Source organism: Alternaria metachromatica (assembly GCF_023757995.1).
Source record: "Alternaria metachromatica strain BMP 0045 chromosome Unknown scaffold_2, whole genome shotgun sequence".
NCBI classification, from domain to species: Eukaryota; Fungi; Ascomycota; class Dothideomycetes; order Pleosporales; family Pleosporaceae; genus Alternaria; species Alternaria metachromatica.
In genome coordinates this window covers 623,676-649,315 of record NW_026055493.1, presented here as the reverse complement: position 1 = coordinate 649,315, position 25,640 = coordinate 623,676, and the positions used below count along the sequence as shown (strand labels likewise).

Below are 25,640 nucleotides of genomic sequence, written 5' to 3'. Positions count from 1 at the left end.
CAACAAGTGCGAGCAAGGCTCGGGAACAGCAGTGGCGTAACGCCCGACTCGAGGGTCAGCGCGGTTGGCGGCCAGACGCCCATCTCGTAGCCATCACGGAGCAATAAGAGTCGTAACCAGACTGCGACAAAGCCATCTGCCCGGAGACAATTGCAACCTTGGAAGGGCCACCAAGGGGTGTCGGGAGGCTTGCCGCAGCCAGGCTCTGTGCTGGGCTCTTCTATCATGGGCTGCTCAAGCCGCTCAGGCCGCTCAGGCCGCCAGACCCATGAAGCACGACATTCATGCGGGGCGCGAAGGTTTGCAAGATTCCTGCTTCGCCGCCCTTGTTGAAAACGTCTTCAGCCCAGGTCCGATGACCGTGTCAGATGCATTGAGACTTCGTAAGCATTCGTGTGAACTGGGTACTTGAGACGTTTCAAAAGGCATGCGGAGGTAGGCGGTGATGATGGGATCAGGTACGGCTCTAGCGGATGCCCTTCGTTTGTTCGGCCGTGGTATTGTGATGCCCTATGCAAGGGGGAAGCCACGATGTGCTTCTGTGCTAGGAGCGTAGCGTCGTTCGAGGCGACTCAGCATCGGTGAGATAGTATGACAGACCGTATACACACATGAAAGGGGAGTCCCATACGAGATGTGTTTGCTTGAATTCGTCGGCAGCCCTCATCTTGAAAGAGACGTTGGATATTGGCAGACTGGTGAGTAAGGAGCAAGACGAATGCGCCTAGAGAACAAGCATTGGCGCTTTTGCGCAGAACGACCCAGAGTCAGCCATCAGATGCACCTGCGATCGTTTCGCGGTAGAGTGCTGAGCGGATATTGAAAGGGAGCGTGATTGATCTCAAAGCGGGACAGCGCGCGAGTGAGAGCACCTACATGCGTGTCATGTCACAGCGGGTATGCAGACGATCAAGGTTGTTGCCTGGCGTGCGGATCATGGCTTTTGAGCACAACCTGTAGCGGACGATTCATGGATGACTGGCATTGATGGTGAATGTGCACAAAGTCAGATGATCGCTTTCTGACGCGCGGACTTTTCCGCGCGCTGCTGTTCCGCGATGGTGTTGCACCTCGCGTCATCGTAACCCTATTGCCCAGTCTTGCAGCAACTGGAGCCAAGGCCCACAGCCGCTCACGTGATGATCCTGCACCAGACGGTCGTCACTGTTGTTGCCAACATTTTCTGCTGGTTGATACGCTTGTACCTGACACTCTCCATGCCGCCTACGCCAATGCCAACCGCGTCCAACAAGCCGCCCGCCTTTCCAATCACGTTGCCATGCCCAGCCATGGTTGAGCAGACGGTAATGTGTCAACAAGTTCGCGACTCCACTGTGACGGCATCGCTTATGCAGCAAGGCATCGACCCCGCAGCAGGCAGTGTGGTCATCCACGAACATGTTACAGTCGGCGAGAGTTTGCGACCGAAGAACAGCCTTAGCCTGCCCTGCAGCGTGTTCCTGAACGCGGTGGTTTGGCGTCGGTTTTCGAGACCTTCTTTGCCTTTGCTCCCGGACTTCCGTCCTTTCCCTAGCCGGCACACATTGACGTCATCATTATGGTCTCGTAGCAATGCTTGACGTTCCAGCTACCATGCCTCCGGATGGCATTGGTACCAGAGTAGATTGCCTCGGTGGGGTTGTTGCCGATGATGTGCTCGACTCGAACAGGCGTTTTTCTCGCACCGCCGTTGACCGTGAGAAGAAACCGTGTCTGATTTGTCGCGTGTTTGCGAGTGATATTACCACCACAGCCGCTAGCCAAACAGTACACGTTCTGACGGAGCATTGCATTCTACACTATTCCGTTTGAACAGTTACCGGCCCTCTAGTTACCGTCAGCTACCGCACGGCATAAGCGTCCGAGTACCCACATTACGTACTTTTACGCGCTGTATAAGTATCGCGCGACCCTCGGCATAGGACGCATCTAGTAGACCGGCTCTTGAGGGGCATACCGATTGACTACAGCATCCAATACCAAACACCCCAGAGAGATGGCGACCAAAATAATCGACATACGCACGGACACTGCCGAGTCGGATATCCTCGCTGATATCAAGAAAGGCCTTCGGCCTGAGAGTGGCGGCGAAAAAAAGCTGCCTACGTTGCTGCTTTACGAGTAAGCAACGATTTAGTCAGCCCATGATGCACGCTAACCTTTTGTCTCTGCTGTTAGCCAAGAAGGCCTTCGTCTATTCGAAGAGATCACGTACCAAGAGGAGTGAGCAGCTTCACGCTTGGTTTATATGAACACCAAGCTGATGAATGTTCGCAATGTTAGGTATTACCTAACGAATGCCGAGATTGAAGTCCTCGAGACGTATGCGGAGAAAATCGCCGAACGAATCCCGACGGGGTCCATTGTCGTGGAACTGGGGAGCGGGTACGGTCCTGGCTCGCACTGCGCAAGAGATTGGAAACGAGCCCTGTGCTTCGTGAATACTAATGTGTTTGCAGCAACCTCAGAAAAGTCAACATACTCTTGCAAGCCGTCGACCGTCTTGGCAAAGACGTCGAGTACTACGCTGTCGACCTTTCCCTGCCGGAGCTGGAGAGAACATTTGGGGAAATACCTACAGGTGAGGATTCATTCTATCATGCTTAACATTGAGGGGAGTCGTGGGGTTTGTATAGTGCGACACGCTTGCATCAGTTTCCTGTGAAAGTGGCTTAGACCTACATGAGCCTGCATACATGCACCTCAACATAGTAGTGGCCCGGACACTTATCTCCTTATCATTGCGCAATACCGGGCAATGCGAACTGCCGAAACTCGCTAATCAAGCACGCAGAAGGGTACAAGCACGTCAAATGCTTTGGCCTCTATGGCACCTATGATGATGCCCTTGAGTGGCTCAAGACTCCCGAAATCGAAGTGAAACCGAAAACGATCCTTTGGCTGGGCTCGAGCTTGGGCAACTTCAAGCGCCATGAAGTACCGCCATTCCTCGCTGGATTTGGTGCAGTTCTCCAGACTGGCGATACCATGCTTATCGGTATCGATTCGTGCAAGGATCCCGAGGTAAATCTGTCGTCCCCACACGCATGCAAACACCCACTGACCTGATTCCTATACTAGCGTGTTTACCATGCATACAACGATCGTAGCGGTGTAACCCACAGGTTCATCCTCAACGGGCTAAAGCACGCAAACGCACTCATGGGCGAGGAAGCTTTCGACATCCAGGACTGGGAAGCCATTGGAGAGTACGACGAAAAAGCTGGAAGACATCACGCTTTTGTCGCACCACGCAAGGACACGGTCGTCGACGGCATCCAGATCAAGCAGGGCGAGAGAGTTCGTATCGAAGAATCCTACAAGTACAGTCGCGAGGAAGCAAAAGAGCTTTGGGAGTTGGCCAAACTCGCAGAGAACGTTGTGTGGGCAAACTCGAAGGGCGACTACGGCCTGCATTTCGTCTCGAAGCCTGCAATGTTCTTCCCTACCAAACCTGAGGAATACGCAGCGAAGCCGGTGCCATCTTTGACCGAGTGGCGTGAGCTTTGGACGGCCTGGGACGCGGTCACGAAGGACATGATACCCGAAGAAGAGCTACTATCTAAGCCGATCAAGCTTCGCAACGAGTGCATCTTCTACCTTGGCCACATTCCTACATTCTTAGACATCCACATCGCCCGTGCCACCGATGGCAAGCCGTCAGACCCCGCCTACTTCTGGAAGATCTTTGAACGTGGTGTTGACCCTGATGTTGAAGACCCAACTCAATGTCATGCTCACTCCGAGGTTCCCGAAGCGTGGCCCCCGCTGGAGACAATCCTGAAGTTTCAAGAGACTGTGCGACAGAAGGTTGAAGCGCTGTACACTTCGGAAGAAGCAGAGTCGAACGGTCGCGTGTCGCGAGCACTGTGGATTGGCTTTGAACATGAAGCCATGCACCTGGAGACATTGCTCTATATGCTGATTCAGAGTGACAAGGTCTTGCCACCTCCAGGAACCAAACTCCCAGACTTTTCGGCGTTTGCGGCGCAATCTGAGACCCTAGCAACCGCTAACGAGTGGTTCACAATCCCCGAAGCGGACATCGACATCGGTCTCGAAGACCCAGAGAATGACTTTGAGACCAAGCGTTACTTTGGCTGGGATAACGAGAGACCCCGCCGCTCAGCACACGTCAAGTCCTTCCGCGCAAAGGCTCGGCCAATCACAAATGGGGAGTATGCCACATATCTGTCCAAGACAGGAAAGACAGGTATGTAATCTTTGCAGCGGGAGTCGTCGCGTGTATTGATCAAAAGTCTGAGCTCGTCTGCTAACTTGTCGAATCCAGCCATACCTGCGTCGTGGTGCGAACAGCCATACTCAAACGCCAAGGACCTGACCACTGGAAAGAGAGACAGCGTGGTAAACGGTCACCATGAAGGTGTTAATGCCTCACCTCAGAGTATCACGGAAGGGAAATTTGTACGCACTGTCTACGGCACTGTTCCCTTGAAATTTGTCATGGGATGGCCTGTAGTCGCCTCCTACGACGAATTAGCTGGTTGTGCGCATTGGATGGGCGGTCGCATCCCTACCATGGAAGAAGCACGAAGCATCTACAGCTATGTCGACAGCATGAAGCCGGAATTTGAGAGCTCGCTTGGAAACAGGATTCCAGCTGTGAACGGGTATGATGCCTGTTATCCATCCTCGTAGACTCTTGACTAACAGTCTGCAGCCATTTGATCAACGAAGGCGTTTTTGAGACACCACCATCCCGAGCTTTGTCAAACGGCGACTCTGGCGCAGTATCTAGTCTCAACCCACGCAATCTTTTCGTTGACCTTGAGGGAACGAATGTGGGCTTCAAACACTGGCATCCAGTCTCAGTGGTCGAGAAGGGCAACAAGCTCTGCGGCCAATCTGACCTGGGTGGTGTTTGGGAGTGGACTAGCACTGTGCTGGAGAAGCATGACGGCTTCGAGCCGATGGAGCTGTATCCAGGCTATACAGGTATGATGCGATGCGACGGGCTTCTGCTCCTCAACACATGATGAGATGGTATTGCTGACAGCAGGCAGCCGATTTCTTCGACGGTAAACATAACGTCACGCTGGGTGGATCGTGGGCGACGCATCCGCGCATCGCTGGGCGTAAGACCTTGTAAGTGGACGACAGTGGCTGCAGATGAGGCCACAAGACTAACGTGTCGAAGCGTCAACTGGTATCAACGCAATTATCCCTATGTCTGGGCAGGTGCGCGCATTGTGTCGGATGTTTAATAGTGGTGCTTGATTCGTGGTCTTCGCGTTTGTATGGTGTCAAAATCCTGTCTAATCCTGGCCGTTATGATGCAACAACGCGAAACCTCGCGGATGGTCGGTTCACTGCATTCTTCACCGCAACGACGACGAGTCGTTTCCTTACAACGACCCGGAGGCACTCTTTTTGATCGAACACAATTGATATTTGCGCGAGTCTCGTTGGTTGCTGTCTCTACAGAAATCTTTCATTGTTGTGTTGTCGCAGTCACTCGCTCTTTCCGCACAATTACGTAGCCAGCCTCGGAGCAACCCTGGATGCGCTGTTACACCAGTCAACAGCCATTGCACCTCGCCCCGCTACGCTGCCACGCACAATCCCAAACAATTGCGCGTCTTCTCTACTGCACTCCGTGTCCAAGCAGAATTATCGTCTCAATCGCCCGTGCATTTCTCGCTCACACTCTCAAAGCAGCCAATCCTAGCGGCTCTGCCTTCCCAGGTCGCGATCGATCTCGAAAGCGCAGACAGAATTAACATGGTCAACAGTCTTCTTTTCAAGTGGGAGGATTCGGAGGCGCTCAAGTGAGTTGCTGAGCCCGGTGTTTGTTTGTTTGGGCCACCGGAACGCAGTCCGAAGGCAACCACCCAAAGCAGACGGTCGCTAATGATAATCCAATAGACACCACTGCGGCTTTTGCGAGCGTCCGTTGAGCCACCCCGGCGCGAGGGCGTCTTGTTTCGGCAAGCACAGCGAGCCATGCGTGCGCTTCCACCAGGTTCGTTGCATGGGATATACCCAAGGCGAACGATGCACTAACCTCTCCAGGCTATGTTCATGCGACTTCGCGGTCATACTTGCAAGTACTGCATGGGCATTGATGAGCAACACTACAAGCGTCATCACGACATTGCCGAGCGCTTACGAGCCGTCTATGAGAGTTGTGGCGAGATCGACTGGAACATCGTGCCGGACGAATCTGAGCTAGACGAACGTGGAAGAGCGAGAGATCTCGGCGATGAGGACACTCCATCCTCAAAGCGTGAGCGGAAGGATGCAAAGCGTCTAGCAAGAGCGGCTAGTAGATCTAGAGTCATTACGCAGGAGGAGATTAGATACATCGACTCTGTTGTACATTCAGCTGAGGGCATAACGAGCAACGACGCCGACGGGCCGCGGAATCCGGAAGAGATCGAGGAGATTGAGCGACAGCTTCGTGTAGGTGCCGAGTCTGTTGTTTTGGTATCTACTCTGTCCAAATTACTGACTACTCCACAGTACCACGCCCATGTATACAGCACGAAAGTCGGCCGCAAGGGAATCAGAAAGCTCGCCGAGGCACCTGTCGAGTCTCTAAACGTTGACTTCGAAGCCGAAATGGACCGCATCTTGGAAACCTTCCGTATCAACGAGCTACTCAGGCGTAACACCAAAACGAAGGGTCTACAAGGGAAAGAACTCAAGATGTTCCAAGGCCTCGTCGACACGTTCAAGCACGCCATCCTGGAGGACATCGTTCTGGTCAAGAAAGACAATGCCGAAGTGCGAATGCGACGAGCAGGCTATCTCCGATACACTAGTAAGACCGCGTACGGTATTGTAGAAGAGAGGTATACTGGAAAGGACTGGAAAACTGGAGAGAAGTTTGCGTCTAGTCTGAGTGATTTTAGTGGCGGTATCACCCCCACGGATGAGACTGCTCCACTGGTCAGGTTCGTTGCCCTTGCCCTCATCTTTAGTCCCACAAAATTGCGACAAGACGCTGCCCAAGTTCGTTGCGCAACTCATTCATTTTCAAAACTGACAGAAATACAGTGATCAGGACGATGACCAGTCGCCGCCGCGGTCTAGTACCCTTGACATCTCCGACCGAAGGCATCTTGAGAGCAACCACAAGCGCGTGAACGGCGACGATGGACTCTACCATGCAGATATCGAGCCCTATCATACTCCGCTATTACCTTTGCCGCCCGCCCCAACCTTGAACAGACAGTCGGCTGCGGTTCTGGTGATCAACGTCAAGGCTCCAGAGCGGGGGCCGACTACAGTGCCTGGCAGGATCAAGAAGTCACAACAAGCTCCTGATGGATGGCAAGTCGTCACAAATGGAGTGACGCCAACAAAATCGGTAGCAAAGACGCGCGCTTGGGGTAACATTCCAAGTAAGCCTCCGGCTCGTGCTCCTCGGCCTGGACCGACTCCATGGCTTTCCGATTCGCGCGACTTCCCAAACCTCTCAGCCTCGCGGAGCTCTTCAAATGAGCCTTATAGCCCAGCTCCAGCAGTGAAGCCTCCGAAGGCTTGGGGTATGTCAGTACCCGAGAGTTTTACGACCGGGACAGAAGACTCTGCCAACGGCCATCCCGCAATCTCGCAGAGGAAGAAGGCTAAGAAGGCACGAGAGGCGAAGCGCAAGGCAAAGAAGCAGTCTATACCGGAGGCAGCTATCAGTCTTCCTGATCTCCGAAACGAAGCCACTGAAGACGTCTATGACGTGGGTGACGTCTTAGCACAATCTGCTTCCATGCTACCTGAGACTATACTCTACAACAAGGACCACGATAGTTCTCAAGATGTGCTACCGTACAAGGAGAGCGCCAATGATCACGATGCTTCCACCGAGGTAGTATCAGAGCCAATCTCCACGGACACGACATTCGCTCAGGGAGTGTCTCCAGTACCTCTGCCTGAACCTGTACTACCTATCACAAAACACGGCAAGCACATGCACTGGATTAGGTTTGCCCGCAAATTTATTAGCGATCAACTCACAAATCCGTTCCCGCCATCATGGGATGGTTGTTCACATAGCACATCATGTTCGTTTGAGAACAATGACATTCTTGATTGTCCCTTCCATGAGCCTCGTAAGTGCATCGCAACTGGCACTTGGTAGCAGATACTGACTCTGACATAGACTGTCCCTGTGTTGATCCTCTGGGAGATCAATGCTACCTGGTGATGCCATGCCTAGACTTGTGTAGCACGGGACCTTTCAACCGCCTCCGTGGAGAGAAACTACTATCACTGTACGAGAAGGATCATCGGACCAAGGGCCGCTTGATGCTAGTAGACGATGACCTGATCAGCTATCTCATGGAAGACCCTACTAGTCGAGCGCGCAATCGCAGCCCAGATGGCGTACCTGACCGTTTGCAGAAGGAGTACGACAACGTTAAGAATGGCTTCAATCCTGGAGCACTAATGGCTCAAGAGCTTCGATTCGAGCGACTTTATGCAAAGAACGGATTGAACAAAGAGGAGCTCACTCAGGTCATGTTACAGGATATCCAGCACAACGAACTCGAGCGTTCAGGTACGGAGCGCATTTGCTACTGTCGTGCTACCGCACCAAAGGGCGGATTACTCGCGAAGGACACTGTCGTTTGCTCACATCGCGACTGTACTACTACGTACTTTCACAAGTCATGTGTAAAGAAGCTCGGTGTGGAGAAGGTGTCGCGCTGGTACTGCACATCATGTGAACAGCAGATGAAGATACTCGCATGTCAGACGCTACGTGGACTAGGCTATACTGATTACCCCACGGAGCATCTTTGCAGCTCTTCATATGGGCTGAACGCGGAAGATTTCGAAGGAATGTTTGACGAGAAGTTTAGGCAGATGATGAGCTCACCCGACATGGACTACCTGACACTGCTACCTCCCGAGATTAGAGATAAGGTTAAAGAACTTGGTGGGCTGCCTTCCATGCCTGCACAGTTACAGAAGCAACTGAAAGAGAAGATTAGGGCTCTTGGCGTCCAGTTAGCGGGAGCCGACCTTGACTTCCCGATATCTGGTGAGATGCGACGCGGGCTTTGAGGCCCGTACCATACGAGTGGCTGTTTTGGCGTACAGTCGGTACATCTGACGTAAAGTTCGCGCTTCCAATGAGAGATGAGGGATGAGTAATGTGAAGTAGGAGATGGCATGTTTGGAACCAATGTGTGGAACACATCAAACCAAGGTACCATCATCATGGCTCCCATAGTTTAAAAGAAAAAGAAGCCACCGGCTCTGACTCTTTAATCTGCTATAAGTCGTCTGCTCTTGCTCTTAATTCTAATTCTCTTCTCTCAACATCCCTTCTGCCTCTGCTACACTCTACTCAATCTCAGCCCTCCACACTACCGGTTATCTTCAGCCTCGATCAAAGCGACAGCCATATCAGCTTCCAACTACTATCGAGCACCTTCGATTTCCAAAATCCAAAGATCAAGCGCACATCACGCAGACATGTCATCTCCAACCGACTCCGCACACAGCCATGTTCACGCCTCTACATACCCACTCACACGCTGCCACGCAAGAGCGCCTTCGTTTCCACGACCAGAGACACGATACAACACAACTGAAGAGGAGATCGAAGACGCCGAAGTCACCTCTCCCCTAGCTCTCCGTGCAATCGACAGTCTCATCGTCGAGAGAAGAAAGAGGACGAAAATTGGGTTTTGTTCTCGTCAAAGCAATCTGGAACAAAAGTGCCATTGGGAATTTCCGGAAGAGGGCGAAGAAGATGTGGATGTGGAAGGCTTGGGTGGTCTTGCTTTACGCACCGTCAATAGCATAGAGCTAATTCGTCAGGAAAGCGATAAGCTAAAGATAGGTAGTGCGAAAAGCAGGATGAGCAAGAGGAAGAGGGTCAGGAGCTGGTTCTTTGGGGTGTGGTATCGCGCATAAAGATTGAACGTTCCATGGTAACAAAAGGTCTTGATTGATAAGCGAGTTATTGACTGGAGCTATATGATAATGACGCATCGGCATGTGCGAACGTGAACAAACAGTCTACCAATCAAACCAAAGGCATTCGCAATACGCGCTTTGCTCCTAGTAGTACTTGCTGCCGTATGCCAAAAGCGAAAACCATTTGGATTGCTTTCCCTTCCTCTCCCTGATGAGCTTGTAGCGCCGTTCTCCGCTATCCGCTACTGCTCGTACAGTCCGGTTTGAGCGTCCACTACTACCACCCTGAGCATGTGCAGTCGTACTGTGTTTGTCGCCATAGTGAGTGTGGTTCCCGTTTCCATGAGCGTTATCGTTGTGCTGCGTGATTTGGATGATGTAGGGTAATGTGGTGTCATGATGATGATTGGCCGGGGAAGGTAGCGATCGTGGGCCGCCTGGGCCTTGACCTGTCAGTCGGATCACGTTAACACCAGCGCTAGTGGGCCGATTGGGATCATCGAAATTGATGGCCTGCGATGTGTACCCCGGATCTGGATCACTGGGGTCTCCAGACTGCGTGCATACCAATGGATCTGAGCCGTGGTCGAACCGATTGGAAAGCGGGCTGCGTGGCCGCGGGTATATGAGTTTCGGAGATTTACGGTGTTGTGGAGGCAGGTTCCACATGTCGTCCCTGGTGATTGAGCGTGACGCCCCGGGGGGTGACCAAAACCCATCAGCCATACCTGTATCGTTACAGTCTTGCTCAAGGGGTCGATAGTTTGGTGGCTGTTGGGGGTTGATACGGAACGTTTGTGGCTGATGTTTGATAGGATCCAGACCGAAGGATCGTGCTTCGTCCAATATTTTCTTTCGGGTAGCAGGGTCCAGATGTTCGCGGGTGAGATTTTGGTCCAGTTCGCTGACGAACAGTGCTGTGCGGCCAACAAAGCATATGAGAAACTTTTCGGCATGACTGTTCGCCCCGACCTGTTCTCGGAGATGCCGGAAAGCTTCGACAAGAGACCCATCGGCAGTGTGCTGCCAGCGCGAGTCTGTTCCGCTTCCGTTAATGATTCTGGCGTGAACGTCGGTCACGACCGATACGAGCTCATTCTGCAAGATAGGAAGACCGAGTCGCGCCGCGAGCGCCCACGTTTGAGCGAAGAGGAGCAAAGGCGCACTACTGTCGACGCGACTCGCGAAGACCGCCGGGAGATCGTCGCCGTCCAGATAACTCGTCACGACCTGAAAAGGCTTCACTTGCACGTTTGGTAGTATGGTACCCGAGGGCATTGCGTTGAATACCGGACAGTTTCTGAGTACGCGATCATTGAGCTCGATCGGAACAAGGTGCCCGTTGTCGGATTTGACCGTAATAGTGACACCGTCATTCGGTATCTTGAAAGGCATGTTTTAGTGTCGGATGGTCGTGTGAGTCTCTGATGGTTGCGATGTCTTTTTCGAGAAGACAATGGGTTTGTGAGATTCCTGCTCTTATAAGCTATCGGCCACAGTATCATCGGTTTGTACCACGTGAAAGAAATACATCGTCTGATGTTTCCGGTGTAAATACGACTGCGCATCCATTGGACAGATGTGGAGTTTGATAATGTTTGTGTTCTTTGTCCTAATGCATGTACTGAGAGGAGTGTCCATCGTGGATGTGGCTTGTTAGGACTTTCGACGCCGTTGTACATTGTCTGAAAGTTTGCAGCTTTCCAACTGGTCGTTTGATTTGTCCTTCATGATTTTCAATCCCCCAACGATCTAGGACTGTAGGCGACGTTTCCAGTGGCGCACAAGCGGTTTCCAAAGGTTTGTTTTACCATCAAAGTATGAATATGCTATGCCAAGCATCCCGCCGGCGAAGTGAGCCTAATGATGTTAGTAAGTCCCGTGGAGTCATGCGCGTTGAACTTACTGCGTGGCCAAAGTTCACGAAGCTGTAACCGCGAATGATGCCAACGAGATCGAAAAGAAGGATCGCAGGCAGTACATATTGCGCATCGAAGTGTACTGGAATGAACAATATCCCTATTCCAGCGTTCGGGTATTGCATGCAGAACACCCCTAATATTCCAAAAAGTGCTCCTGATGCACCTCCGGACTTGATGAAGATCTCGGGGATGGGCCGTCGATGGAAAGGTATGCGGGTACTCCATGTCTGCCAGTGTTGAGCAAAGCCCGACAGCACACCTGCCGAGAGGAAGAACGACAACGTATGATACGGGCTACCCTCGAACAGTCGCGAGTATCCGACTGGTGCCATGAAGTTGTTCAAGAAGTACATGTTGACGAAAAAATGCAAAGCTCCAGCATGTACAAACATGGATGTAAATTGAGTGTAGTTGACGTTGCGAGCGGGTGTATGCCATAGTGCATCCCAGGCTTTAGGCACGAGAAAGCTGCTAAGATGAACACCGCTATTGGCCCCGATAAGTCCGTACGTGACTCGCGAAATGGGATCGAGACCGGTCCACGCTCCAGTTATGACTTCAGTTGGGGTTGGAGGTCCGCGTTGTGTTGTGTTCCATTGCGGTGCCTGAAACCACCCTCCACTAGATGTCGGCTTTGTTTTAAGCTCCCTCTTGGCCTCTAGATAGGCGAGACCGTAAAATATGCCGCAGGATACCGAAAGAGCCCATAGTGCGGGGCGCAGATACCTAACCCTCCTAGGACTTTCAGGTGTTGCGTTTTCGGCAGTATGATCGATGGTTGGTGATACGTCTACCAAGACAGTTGGTTGCTCGTGTGTAGGCTTTTGGGCATCATTCCTTTGCTGGTCACGATGTACGCGGTTTTTGGAAAGGTGACGGAGTTGTGATACAGCAGGACGGAAGGTAGAAACCGCCGGAAACCGAGACGCGTAGCACGCGGACCGCAATGACGACCCGGCGATCTTGGATGCAAACATGAGGCGCGAGTAACGGTTGCGCGTGGTTGAGATGTAGGGGCAATGACGCGAGGTTTGCATTTGGCATCGGGCCGACTAGCGTATGGGCCGTGCACATCCGTCTCCTGATCCTGGCGTGCCGGCTCCCTTTGCCCCCTTCTACACCTGGGCATCAGCATCCATCACCACTGAATCTTTGCAGATCAAGAGTGCACCCCTTCGCACAACAGTTACGTCTGCGTATCCGTAGCACCGCCTTTTTTTACCAACGCAAATGGACCGTGCATTCCGAGGAGCTTCCCAATTGGGATCCAGCAATCGCTGTTGGTAACTTCGAGCTGCTCATAGGTCACGCAGCAGTATTTTACTGTGGCTCCCACGACACCATGCTCGCCGTGCAATGGATCTTCGCGAACGTTCGTTCGATCGGCCAACCCAGATGCCAGCATTACACAGCGGATGAAGTTTGCGGTGCTACTCTCACAAGGTGTTGTTTACACCCATCCTCGGCGTTCGCAACATCCGCAGGGCACCCGTATGTATTATATGGCTTCTATGAGTACGGAGACTGTGCGGATTATGTACACCATGTTGAGTTATACTTGAAGAGACGTATTCAACACTTGTGAGCTTCTCCCGGTGCCCAACGTCAGACGCAGCTTGAGATAAAGCAAAATGTGTAGATAATTTAACGAAGCATGTACCTTGGTTCGTTCACCACTGAACCAGAGGAACCCCGGATCCTGAACCTCTCAAGTCGTATTGACAGCCCTGCCCATGGGATCTCATATACAGGTCATGTGTATTAATGCTGTACCACTTTCTCATTCACTTCTCCAGCTTCCAACAAACATTAGAGATTGGTGGCACGATCTACCCGCCTCAATATTCAACTCTATCCCACGCTTTCAACCCGAACAGAAAACCCCCAATTATATCTCGACAATGCTCACTTCACTTCAGGCGACACTCGGTGATCAGTCTTACTCTAACGGACGGTCCTCTACAAGCTCCTCAAGTGCAGATATAGCCACTGTCTATACTTCTCCAGCGAAGGTGCGCAATAAAGCTCCGAACACCAACGATATCGAAGTTCGAGTGGGTAAACCACCCTATGCCCGCTTGATTCAGATTCCTGGCTCGGCCCTGAAGGCATGTCCAGTACTGCGCGCGCGTCTCGTGCAGGGATGCAGGATCATGAATACCGACGCCGCTGTCTTTGAGATCATACTGGACTACATGCGCAGCAGCAGTCTTTTACGGCGACTGCGACCAAGTGCAAAAAACCCTTTAAAGCAGCTCACAGGTAGCTGCGGCACGATGCTTAAGCTAGCCAAGGCGTGGCATCTCGCAGACATGCTCGACGATGTGCGATTACAAAACAAGCTCGTAGATACTTATCGCGCATTCTACCTTGAGGCACTGGACGCTCACGCCCAAATACCCCTAGAACACGAACCCTTCCTATATTTGGAGGACCACATGGGCACCCACACGAAAATCGAAAAGTTCATGATAGACTTCTTCGCCGGACTCACTCGGCATACGGGCGACTTCGGCGCTGAGGAACTCCTCCCATTTCGGCATGACGTTGCGCAGTCTCTAAAGCTGCGACGTGCGCAGTTGGTGGTACTGAGACTTTCTGATGATATGATTGCTACCGGCAATGGATGCTTCAATGTCAGTAAATTGGACACGACAAAGCATGCGTCTCTACATGTCACAATGCCGATTAAGGTTTCCTCAAGTACGGATCTCAGCTCTTCATTATCAAAGCGCAGCTGCTCAACGTCTATGTCGTCATCCTCGGTATCTCCTCACATAACATCAAGAGCTCCTATATCAGTCAGCTCGCTCATATGTGGCCGTGGACATCGGATGCGCCTGCCACTTCCAGAGACCACGAGCTCGACCGGACAGTCCGAAGTTATGTTGTCGCACACGCTGAGAAGTGCGTTACAGCCAAATTTCGGCGCGGCTCTTCGACCCTCTCATACACGTTCGGTGTCTCTAATGACTTCACCTCTGAGCGGAGCGCCCTTCGTCGGACACCGACCTGCCGCCAGACGTCGAGAGACCGTCTTTGGGTCAGATGATGATTCATCAGATGAAGATACAGTTTATGATCTGTTTCCTCCAAGATTACCGCCGCTACCACGTAGCATCAAGGAGTTATTCGGAACTAGCGTAACGACCAATGCATGATGAATTTGAGAGCTACCGCTTGCGAACCGTTTCGAGAAAGGTTGTTAACATATCTAAGCCCGCTGAACACGAGCGACGCTTTCAGATGGGTCAATACAAGGTTCTGCAGTCGTCGCAGCTTCTCCCCCTGTACTTCGCAAGAATTCTCGTACAGTACGCATAGTTGAGGCTAGGGAATGAAAGATGATTAATATACCTATCAGTGATAAATCTATGGATTTGACAAAGTCTCTGTCTACACCGTGTGATGATGGCCAGTTGAAGAACCTTCGTTATGAAATTGTTATGTAATTTTAACAGCCAACTGCAGCGCTGCCCGCGCTGCGCCAACACCTAGTACTAGGCGCTCACCACTAACTCTTACGATTGCTTTCCGACCGCTGCCGCAGGAACAGATGTAGGCACATTCTGGCTGCTTGAGCTGCTGACATTCGCCTCGTAGTGGTTCTGGTCCATGATACTCCAGTCACCAATTTGCTCGCCGCCAAACTGGTCGTAGTCCAGACCCATCATCTCAGCCTCAGAGGTGACGCGAAGATGCATACCAGGGATGAACTTCAGGATGTACAGAAGAATGCAGGAAACGACGAAAGAGTAGGAGGCGATGGCAACGATCTCGGCCAATTGGCGACCGATCTGAACGCCCACACCGTCCATGCCACCGAGGCCGTCGTAGGGACCCATGCCGTCAAGGTCGTAGATCCAGGCTTGGCCGAAGATGCCGGTGAGGAATGAACCAACCATGCCACCAATTCCGTGGAGCTTGAATACATCCATCCCCTCGTCGATCTTGATCCACTTGTCGACGTTCTGGCAAAGAGAACAGATGGCCGCAGTGAGAAAGCCGATCAGGGCAGCAATCCACACAGAAACATAACCTGCAGCGGGAGTGATACCAACAAGACCAGCGATGGCTCCAGAGCAAGCACCGACGACGGAAAAGTGACCCTTGGTACGGACGTACTCAACCGATGTCCAACCAAGCACGCCAAAACTAGCGGCGGTGTTGGTGTTGAACGCCGCCAGCATAGAGCGGACTGTGCCATTGAGAGCACTACCTCCGTTGAAGCCGAACCACCCAAACCAGATGAAGACAGTGCCTATGAAGACCAGTGTGGGGTTGTGAGCCTTTCCGTGAATCTTGTCACCCTTGTGTAGACGCTTGCCGAGGACGAAAGCGTATGCGAGGGCGGACCAGCCGGACGCGATGTGAACGGGACCTCCACCGGCGAAGTCAAGTGAAGGAAGGTTGAATAACCATCCGTTCCTATGATCCAATTAGCTCAGTTCGATGATCATAATCGCGAGACTTACGCGTTCCATGTCCAGCATGCGATGGGGCAGTATACTATAGTCGCCCAGCAGAAGGCAAAGACCATCGAAGGTAGGATGCGACCGCGTTCAAATGATCCACCGACGACGAGCTGCACAGTGCATGCACAGAAGAGCATCTGATACAGGCAAAAGACGATCTCGGGCAAGAATGATGAGCCGGGAGATGGCGCAGACATGACGTTCTTGAGGCCAAAGTTATCCATGTTGCCAATAAACGGACTGGCAGTGCGAGAATACGCGAGCGTGTAGCCCCAGAACATCCACTGGAAGGTAACAACTCCCATGACTGCAAAAGACTGGAATAACATGGAGAGGGCCGACTTGCGACGAGAAAGACCAGAGTAGAGGAAGCCGATTCCAGGTATGATGAGGAATACAAGGAAAGCCATGATCATGAGATAGATGTAGTGGAACTCCAGGCCTGTGTACTGAAGGTTGACATTCTCGACATCTGGATTGCCGCCATTGGGCTTCGCCGGATCGAACTCGGGCTACAAAATTGTTATTCATGCTGCATGGCAGGTTGCCGTCCTAGCTGGGGATACTTACGGTGGGTGGTGGCTCCATGATTGAAGACATGTCGGTATATCGACCCGGACTGGAACCTCTGGGGTATTCTGGAAAGCAAAGACGGGATGGGCAGGGGCTCTCCAGGCTGATATATCTTCCCACCCGTTCTTTCACGCCATTCCGCCAATTTCCAGGGACCGAGATTGATGCGCCGTTGAGCCCCTGCTCGCCTTTGACGCCCACACATGCGAAGCTGCTGTGCCCCCAACGTCGAACATGGCCCGTCTTGGCAGCGATAAGCCGGGCGTTCCAAATCCCATAGTGATGGAGCCGAGCTTACAATGTGGAGCTTCTGGCTTGGGTGGCTGTATTTGGCCTGAGATTCGGTGCCGCGAAGGAATGCGAAGAAATCAAACGCGCCGGACTGGATGTCTCAAAGGGCCAAGGACCCGTAAGCCACGGTCGCGCTTGTACTAAAGGGTGAGGTAGGCTCTCAGGGTCTTGGTGGCTGATAAGAGACAGGATCAAAGGGGTATAGTCGCTTTGGCCTGAATGATAAGCCAGGATCGGGGCTGATTGGATAGACGAGCAGCCTGCCGAAGGCCCTATGTACGAGAGTTTACGACATCGTCCTGTGTAACGCAATTTGGCGATAAGATGGGCGGATATTATCATCCTACTCTTGCGTGCTGCGGTGTAGCCGTTGTTGGCGGCTGATTTAATCCCGGTGGTGGTCCGTGTATCCGAACACTAGGTCCATGCCAACGCCGCGAGGCTGATCTACTACCAGGCTTCTCTTTGAATCAGTCCTTGAAGGTTCCTCAACTGCGCAAATACATCGGCGACCGTTGTAGTCCTTTACGAGAGCGTTGCAGCATCGGGCGTCGTGCGAACAACTCGCTCCTTCTCGAACCAGTGCCATGCATTCCAAGTGTCGCCATATGCTGTGCCGCAAGGACGCGAGACCAGATGTACTGCACGGTTATTACCTGCTTCTCAAACCAACACGCGGTAAGGGGTACCTGCAGAGTTAAAACAGGCTGCTGGGTACCGTAATTCATACACTATGGATAGCGGTGGCTCATCTACCAGAGAGCAACATATCCGGCCGCACTGAGCACTAGGGCGTCCTTGGCTACTTCTGCCGCAATACTATTTCCGTTTGATCGTACGATGATTAGATGTGCCTATTCTCATGTCGTCTCGTGTCGTCTCATGAGCTGCTGACATGTTTTGCTGTTAGCAGCAGGAGCCATAGGGATACGCATCAGCTCAGTTATCAGCACCAGCACCAATAAGGTCTCTCTTGTAAGGATTTCTAGCATCTGCCATAGTTTCCAGGTTCCTGCGAGCTGTTTCATCGAGCCAGCAATGTCCTTTCCTCGGCATGTATAGTGAAGCGCGCGCCGCGGCGTTCAAGGCGAAGAGGACTACCGATCATGTGAAGATGCATACTGCCAAGTTCTACATGGCCTGCAATTTGTCTGCACAGTCGTCAGAGCATGCTGAATGCATTATGCGATGGTACATACGTTGCACGAGAAAGTGGCGCGTCCGTCAGCCTGCGCCGCTCGTTTCGATGCTAACAGCGTTGCAGGAAGCACATCAAGGTACCTAGGCCTTCAATCAGTTGGGAAAAGGATGATGACTGTACTGTCTTGTGTCGTGTTGGTGAGAGGGTAACGCTTCAGGTCGGTTCGAGGGCGTGGTTTTTGCCAAGAGGACCGAGGTAGCTGGAGCTGTCGTCATTTGGTTCCAACACCATCTCTCGCCCATCGTACACACACGCGCGCACCCGCCGTGTACGAGCAGACCAGACCGGACGGCACCCTCCGGAGAGCATTCGAGATCTAGAGCACCGTCGACAGTCTCGATGCGACGCGCAGGATACAAGCCGGACACTACGACTTAGCGGACCAGAACCACTCTGCATCAACCACTGCGAGCCAACTCTCCTGCTGGAGCCGGCTATCGCAATTACAACATGCATAACGATGGCGCGACACCCCACAATGCTTTCTTCTTCACCCCTCCTCCATGCAGCCTCTTCATGAGCTGCTTCTCCCGCTTCGCCCAACATCAGCAGCAGGTGGGCAACCCCAATGTGGCCGTTCAATGAGAGCTCCCAGCTGCCTTCATCTGCTAGTAGCATTGGAAGACATGCGGGAGTGGATGCCTTACGAGATGAGCTTCACGCGATGACATTACAAGACGCGACAACCCTACCGCCAGGTCCCATTTCGCCCGATACGGCCCTTCTTTCCTCTCCCGAGTCTCCTCGCATTCGGCCTTCGTCCCAAGCCCGAACCCTTGCCGCTGTCGCAGATATACCAGGAATACATACAGCGGTACTTGAGTCTGGGCCGCGGAGAAGGTCAGCTCACAGCAGTGGTGTCAGTGATGCACGGCGGTTTGGGTTTTATCTCCCAAGCGCTACTGCGAGCGAGAACAACCTTGCGCTGCATCGACCTGGACCATTCATGCTTCACGGCTTACATGAGCGCACTGCCAGCCTCCCACTCGCTTCTTCAGCGGCAGCGGCAGCGCTTGAGCACCGCGCTCCATGTCGACCTCAAACATCCCCGTATCAATTCGACGGCGTAACCAACCACGATCCGCCGCCAAAATACGTAGCATTCGATCCCTATCCCTTCTTCGGTGTCGAGCCAAGAACCCGTCGCCGATCAACTATACAGGTCATCGAGACCGTCTGCAAGGATGGATTCAAGGCTACAACAGGCAAGGTGGGCAAGAGTGTCGTCAAGCACGTCGAAGATGTAGGCAAGATAGCGAAGGACGTACCCAGCGCCTTGAAGGGGGCTCAGGTCAAATTGAGTTCGAAAAGGGCCAAGGGGAAACTTCGCTGGTTGGAAAAACGCAACTACCTGAGTGGGCAGGAGAGGCTTCTGACGCAAGCTCTCGTTGGTTGAGGTGTGATCTTCTCCTTGGTGAAGAAGCCCGGAAATATATCATGTCTACCAGAGTCAACAGGTGTGGGAGGATGGGAGAAGAATGAAGAGCGCATGGAAGATGCTCTCTGCGCTTTTCAGTAAGTTCGCCACAGTGGAGGGTACCCTCGGCAAGAGAGAATGGGTAATGTCGAGGGGCTGTGCTGCGAAGAGAGACTTTTGTGTGATTGTATCGAAGCCGTCCTCCTGTCAAGGCTATCGACCCAATTCTGGAAGCATGCGGGTAGACATAGAACTTAGCCTGTCAATCAGATATATCATAGGTTATTTTGACCTGAACAGGACGGCTGCCGTTCTATCTCCCATTGTCGTATGTCTATTCCCTTCTGCGGCGTGATCGATCGGGCAGAGGCTGGCTGTGTGGCTGGGCCAACGCGCCACTCACGCGTCTCTCGAACCTTGTCTTTGCTTATTTGGAGGGCGACGAGAATGCGGGGAGTAAGCACGGGTACAGACGCGCTGCGTGTGTTAAGAACAGTGATATACCGTCTCTCCTGCGGCATGATGCATGTGTACCTTGGAAGCATGTCGCGTGACAGTGGGATTTCCAGTGACGTAGGTCTGTGCGGATATCAAACAGCTCGAGCTCCGCCCCGCCGCTTTCATATACAAGGCAGCAGCCGTCAACAACGCAACACTCGTCTTCTCTCTCTCTCTGCACCCATTCACGCTTCATCTTGCCTACTTCAGCCTAACATCACCCATCACCGCCATCATGATGAACTTCGTGCTCTCACTGCTCCTCCAGCTGTCCATGTTCATGCTCGCCGAGGCAGCTCCCATTACGGCGCAGTCAGCTAAGCCCTGGCAAGCTGGCACCGGTGGCGGCATCATTGGATTCATCGTCCTCGTCCTCGACATTATCGCGTGGAGTAAGTACCCGCAACGCCCTTTACAGCACGGTTGCCGCGCGTCGATCAAAGCTAACATGTGCTGTAGTCGAGATCTTCAAGTCCAACCGTCCCGTCCCGAACAAGGTGCTCTGGGCCCTCGTAGTCTTCCTCTTCCCCGTCGTCGGCATGATCATCTACTACCTCTTCTCCAACCGCCAAGCCCACAACACCTACGAGCCCATCCCGGCATAGACGAGCCAGATAGGCTACGCGCATACAAGGCTTCACGCACCCGAGACGACCGCGCATCTGTATACGCTTACGCGCCTGTTGGGACGAGCGCATGTGGCGTCGCGAGGGCAGATCGGAAGAGAATGGCTACCAAGACATCTTATATGTGGGGATCGGCTGCCGCTGATGATGTACAGGTTTTCATTACGGTTATCTGGCGTAACGGGTTCAATGTTTCATACCCTCTGACATGACAATCAATTCAATCTATGACCACCTAATTACTTCCCTTCAAGCTGAAGCCCCTACATCTAGGCTAACAATCCTCTTCGCCTTCCACAGACAGATCCCTCGCCACACCCTTTCAAACATTCCCCAAGATACCTTCCGTGGTGGCGAATTTAGCAGACAGTGCAATAAGCCCACCCATCAAACTCATCACGCCACTGAAAATCGACACTTCTTTGAACCCGCCGTATCGATCGATGAACGCGCCGTTGATTGGAGGGCCGACGAGAACAGCGAATGCTGCAACACCCATACCCATACCCATGTACGTGCCAAGATTCCTCGGGTCCTAAAATGGTGAAAAGACGAAGTCAGCGTATGTCTCATGCATTTCGTAAAGTCAACTTACCTTTGTACACTTAGAAATGGCTGCTGAACCAGCCGATATGATGGTACCCGATACAAAACCGAACATGACCGAGTAGACAATAATACCAGCGTTAGTCGTTGGCTCGTTGATGCAGAACACCACGATGGCGGTGCCAATGCCGGCAAAACCGAACATGTTCATGCCGCCCAGCTTATCCGCGAGGATTCCCGGAATGATACGACCAAACGTGGAGGACCCGTTGATCATGGCGAGGAGGTACGATGCGAGCAAAGGCTTCATGCCTCGGCTGACAGCATAGACTGGGAGGTAGAATACCGGTATCCACATGCCCATCATCATGAAGAACAGTCCTGCAACGAGCAACACGTATCGCTTCATCTTCCATGCTTCGCCAAGGAAGACTGTTGTCTTGCGGGGTGGTATGCGCGGTTTGATGACGAAGCAAGCAAATATCATGAAAGGAAGCATGATGAAAGCGATGATACGGATGCACCAGCCAAAGGACAGAGACGAGTCGTTCAGAAGTTTGGACAGGACGATTGGAAAGATGACACCGCCGATGGAGGACCCTGATACCACGATACCGAGGGCGGCGGCGCGTCGCTTGTCGAAGTAATGTCCCATTACTGCAAAGGCAGGTGTCTGAAGGAAGACTACGCTGGAACCCATAAGGACAGACTGCGCGAGGAAGAACTGGTAGTACTCGCTACACAATGACAGCATCATGAGACCAAGGACGTATGTAAGTGTCGCAGGTCGCATCATCTATTCGTTCAAGTCAGTACGAGATCAGTGTCATGTCATTAGAAAATACGCACCCAAACACCAAAGCGATCAAACATCGGACCCCCAACAACACCTCCAGCAAACTGGATGAAACTTGTGAGACTGCCTATCCACGCAATCTGGTCCATGCTGTGGTCTCTCAGTTGATGAGTAGAGTAGTATTGTTGTAGGACGCCGAAGCAGGAGGTAAAGCCGAGGCAGCAAAAGAAGATGCAGAAGCCGCCTAGAGCGTTCAACCAAGCTGTTAGGCCACCGTCAGGAGCAGGGCCTAGAGCGGCGATCTCGGCGTCAACGGTTGCTTGGCCGTTGTCGCGGGCTGATTCAATAGATGCTTTTTCAACATCGTAGGAGGGAATGGAAGGAGTGCTGGTTCCAGCAACTGCGCTGGGTTGAGCTGTGGACATTCTGACTTTGTATTGGAAGGGCTTGGATTGAAGTTCTGTGGCTCTAAGACTGTCGGGAAGTTTATGAGGGCTACAACACTCATCCTGACGGTTTATATACACAATCTTGTTGGTTATCATATCGTCATGAGAAGAAGGGAGGTTTCCAGCACAACCGGAGATTGGAGATAGTCTTGCAAGTTGATTGGTCAATACTCCGAAAAGGCGTGATTTGGCGTGTGTATATGTATGCAGGGTAAGGTACATGGGCATTCTAGGCGCGCCACTAGATACATAATCCAGCTTTATCCGAAAAGTTATCCCCGCTCCGCTATAATTACCTTACACCGACTCCCTCTGGGCCGTAGATCTAACTTGCATTTACCGAACAAAAAATCCACACGCACAATGACTGACTTCAGCCGCAGACGCAAGAGGCTTACTATGTGAGTTCATCCGGTCAACCTAGGAAAACGCTGAACACCGTGGAGCCTGCATCGACGTCAGGTCGCCCACTTTGCACGTTTTTACCTTGCTGTAGTCTGCAGACCTGTTTGGATTTTCCTTGTATAAGGACACAGGCTAACACACACATCCAGCTCTTGCACGTTATGCCGGAAGCGAAAGCTACGCTGCAATCGAGAAACGCCATGCAGTAACTGTCTGAAGAGCAAGACTGGCTCCTGTGTCTACGAAACTGGAGTGCAGGATAGGCCTGCCACAGCGCCTTTCACACCCATCCAACCGTACATCGGAGGCCCGACATCCAGGAGCATATCTAGCATACCCTCAAGCTCATCCGTCACAGCGCCCAATACTGGCACCGACCGAAGTCCTTTCGAACTTGATGCTATGAGAGCACGTATCGCCGAGTTGGAAGACAGGTTATCGCGAGCTGAATGCACTACTACTACCCTCTCGCCATCTTCGTCGACTCCTGTGTCGACGCACACTGTACAGACTGTCAGCAGCTTTGCCTGTACAGTAAATGTACTCCAAGACACCCGGATGCCTAGCGGTACAGCAATCTCTCGAGGCATTGCACACAAAAACCGAGTTTTCGGACAGAGCCATTGGATGAATGGATTCGTGAGTATTTACCAATGTACGAAGTGCATGTGAGACAACCACTGACTTCGTACACCCATCTTTAGGTAATATTCCGTGATATCATCGAGACAATTGAGCCCTTTCTACAAAGCGGAACGCCCAACGTAATCACCGGCATGCATCGAGCAAAGCCCTTAGCCCGGATCATCAAATCGCAACGCTCCCCAACATGGCCTACGCCTCCAACACGAGACCTTCCTCCGAAGCATGTTTGCGATGACCTCGTCGCTGCATATCTCCGAACCCTGGAGACTCTTTACCGCGTGCTGCATGTTCCCAGCTTCCAACATGCATACGACAACATGTGGAAAGGCAAACCAGAACCCAACATGCCATTTATAATGATGTTGAAGTTGGTCTTGGCGATTGGAGCCATGATTTACGACGACAAAGTGTGCATGCGAGCCAACGCGGTGAGATGGGTCTTCGAGGCCCAGACCTGGCTGTCATCGCCCTTGTTCAAATCAAAACTCGGTATCCAATATCTACAGATCAGCATCCTACTCCTGATCGCACGAGAGCTTGTCGACGTTGGCTCTGAGCTTGTGTGGATCTCAGCGGGCGCGGTGTATCGAGCAGCCGTATATGTTGGGTTGCACAAGGACCCGTCACAGCTTCCGAGTACGACAGCTCTTGAGACTGAGATGCGCCGCCGGATATGGAATACAATCCTGGAGTTGTCGCTTCAAATGAGCATGGGATCGGGCGGTCCGCCATTCCTCTCATCGGACGACTTCAATACAGCGCCACCAAGCAATTTGGACGATGAGCAACTCTTGGAAGCAGACCCTATTGCAAGAGCAGATCATGTGTATACGCATACGTCCATTGCTATAGCTCTGCGCAAGACTCTTCCGGCTCGGCTTGCGGTACTCCGATTTCTGAACGACATCAACTCGAGCGGGACATATGAGGAGACGCTTCGTATCGATTCGGATCTGAGAGCTGCACATAAGCTCTTGCGTCGCACCCTACATGCATACACCTCACATACCAGCTCGTCCCCCTCACAGTTTACTCTTCAAGCTGTAGAGTTCATAATGCAGCGCTACGTTACCTGCTTACATCTTCCATTCTTCGCTTCCGCACTCAAGAATCCGGTCTATGCCTATTCGAGGAAAGCTACTGTCGACTCCTCGCTCAAGATCTGGAGTATGGCTTGTCCGAACGCAAGCGAGAGCTCACGTCGTCCGAGCGAGACCGACTTTGTTCGTATGTGCATGTGCACAGCGGGGTTCTTCCGAATGTATACTTTCCACGGGTCGACATTCCTGGCTGCTGAACTGCGGATGCGAATTCAGGAAGACGAAGGTGATCTTGACGCATTGCCATCATCACTAAATAATATTGTCGATGACGCTGCCAATTGGTACCTCCGCTGTATGGAAGCCGGTGAAACTGGTATGAAGGGCTACGTTCTTTTACGGCTCGTCGGTGCTTGGATTGACGCGGAAAGTCATCATGTAGACAACTCAGATTTGCCTGCATTACTGGTGGGAGCCGCAGAAGACGCTGCTCAGGTTTGTATACCGATTCTGGAAGCATTGGCTGGTTGTGAGGAGCCGCGTCCTGGTGCTGCCGGCATGGAGGGCAGCGGTATGGAAGAATTCGACTTCCAGTTCTCACCGGAGTTCACAGAAGACTGGGACATGCTCATGTCGGGGACATTCAGTCTGGACGACGCAGGGGTCTTCGACGCGTTCGTGTCGTGATAGTACTAATTCGCTGAGCCATCGAGTAGGAGCGTCGATATGCCGCGTCGCGCGGCCTGAAAGGGGACAGTGGCTCTGATCAAGTAATCGCCGTTTCGCACAATGACAGCGGCTGTCACATATCAGACTGAGGACGCCAAAGAGGGAGATTTCTGGGGCTGTCGCTAGACCCTAATGC

At 52.4% G+C, this 25,640-nt stretch overlaps 7 protein-coding genes across 7 annotated transcripts; 4 read left to right on the top strand and 3 right to left on the bottom strand.

The window, feature by feature from the left end:
* Window positions 1-1,996: 1,996 nt before the first annotated feature.
* J4E83_001038 (uncharacterized protein) lies at window positions 1,997-5,225 on the top strand (the record flags this gene model as incomplete). Its single annotated transcript, XM_049327995.1, has 10 exons — window positions 1,997-2,121; window positions 2,179-2,223; window positions 2,284-2,385; window positions 2,460-2,581; window positions 2,795-3,024; window positions 3,082-4,213; window positions 4,292-4,631; window positions 4,682-4,956; window positions 5,025-5,106; window positions 5,159-5,225. The coding sequence occupies 10 exons, from the start codon at window positions 1,997-1,999 to the stop codon at window positions 5,223-5,225; spliced, it is 2,520 nt and encodes an 839-aa protein (XP_049192513.1).
* An 850-nt stretch (window positions 5,226-6,075) lies between these two features.
* On the top strand, window positions 6,076-9,030 carry J4E83_001037 (uncharacterized protein; the record flags this gene model as incomplete). The annotated part of the gene is made up of 3 exons (XM_049327994.1): window positions 6,076-6,917; window positions 7,021-7,944; window positions 8,190-9,030. The coding sequence occupies 3 exons, from the start codon at window positions 6,076-6,078 to the stop codon at window positions 9,028-9,030; spliced, it is 2,607 nt and encodes an 868-aa protein (XP_049192512.1).
* Window positions 9,031-10,035: 1,005 nt separating this feature from the next.
* On the bottom strand, window positions 10,036-11,286 carry J4E83_001036 (uncharacterized protein; the record flags this gene model as incomplete). Its single annotated transcript, XM_049327993.1, has 1 exon — window positions 10,036-11,286. The coding sequence occupies one exon, from the start codon at window positions 11,284-11,286 to the stop codon at window positions 10,036-10,038; it is 1,251 nt and encodes a 416-aa protein (XP_049192511.1).
* A 4,048-nt stretch (window positions 11,287-15,334) lies between these two features.
* Window positions 15,335-16,876, bottom strand: J4E83_001035 (uncharacterized protein; the record flags this gene model as incomplete). The annotated part of the gene is made up of 3 exons (XM_049327992.1): window positions 15,335-16,241; window positions 16,289-16,800; window positions 16,859-16,876. 3 exons carry the CDS (start codon window positions 16,874-16,876, stop codon window positions 15,335-15,337), a joined length of 1,437 nt encoding a protein of 478 aa, XP_049192510.1.
* A 3,627-nt stretch (window positions 16,877-20,503) lies between these two features.
* Window positions 20,504-20,873, top strand: J4E83_001034 (uncharacterized protein; the record flags this gene model as incomplete). Its single annotated transcript, XM_049327991.1, has 2 exons — window positions 20,504-20,660; window positions 20,728-20,873. 2 exons carry the CDS (start codon window positions 20,504-20,506, stop codon window positions 20,871-20,873), a joined length of 303 nt encoding a protein of 100 aa, XP_049192509.1.
* A 343-nt stretch (window positions 20,874-21,216) lies between these two features.
* Window positions 21,217-22,661, bottom strand: J4E83_001033 (uncharacterized protein; the record flags this gene model as incomplete). Its single annotated transcript, XM_049327990.1, has 3 exons — window positions 21,217-21,429; window positions 21,490-22,236; window positions 22,290-22,661. The coding sequence occupies 3 exons, from the start codon at window positions 22,659-22,661 to the stop codon at window positions 21,217-21,219; spliced, it is 1,332 nt and encodes a 443-aa protein (XP_049192508.1).
* Window positions 22,662-23,866: 1,205 nt separating this feature from the next.
* Window positions 23,867-25,462, top strand: J4E83_001032 (uncharacterized protein; the record flags this gene model as incomplete). The annotated part of the gene is made up of 1 exon (XM_049327989.1): window positions 23,867-25,462. The coding sequence occupies one exon, from the start codon at window positions 23,867-23,869 to the stop codon at window positions 25,460-25,462; it is 1,596 nt and encodes a 531-aa protein (XP_049192507.1).
* Window positions 25,463-25,640: the final 178 nt, after the last annotated feature.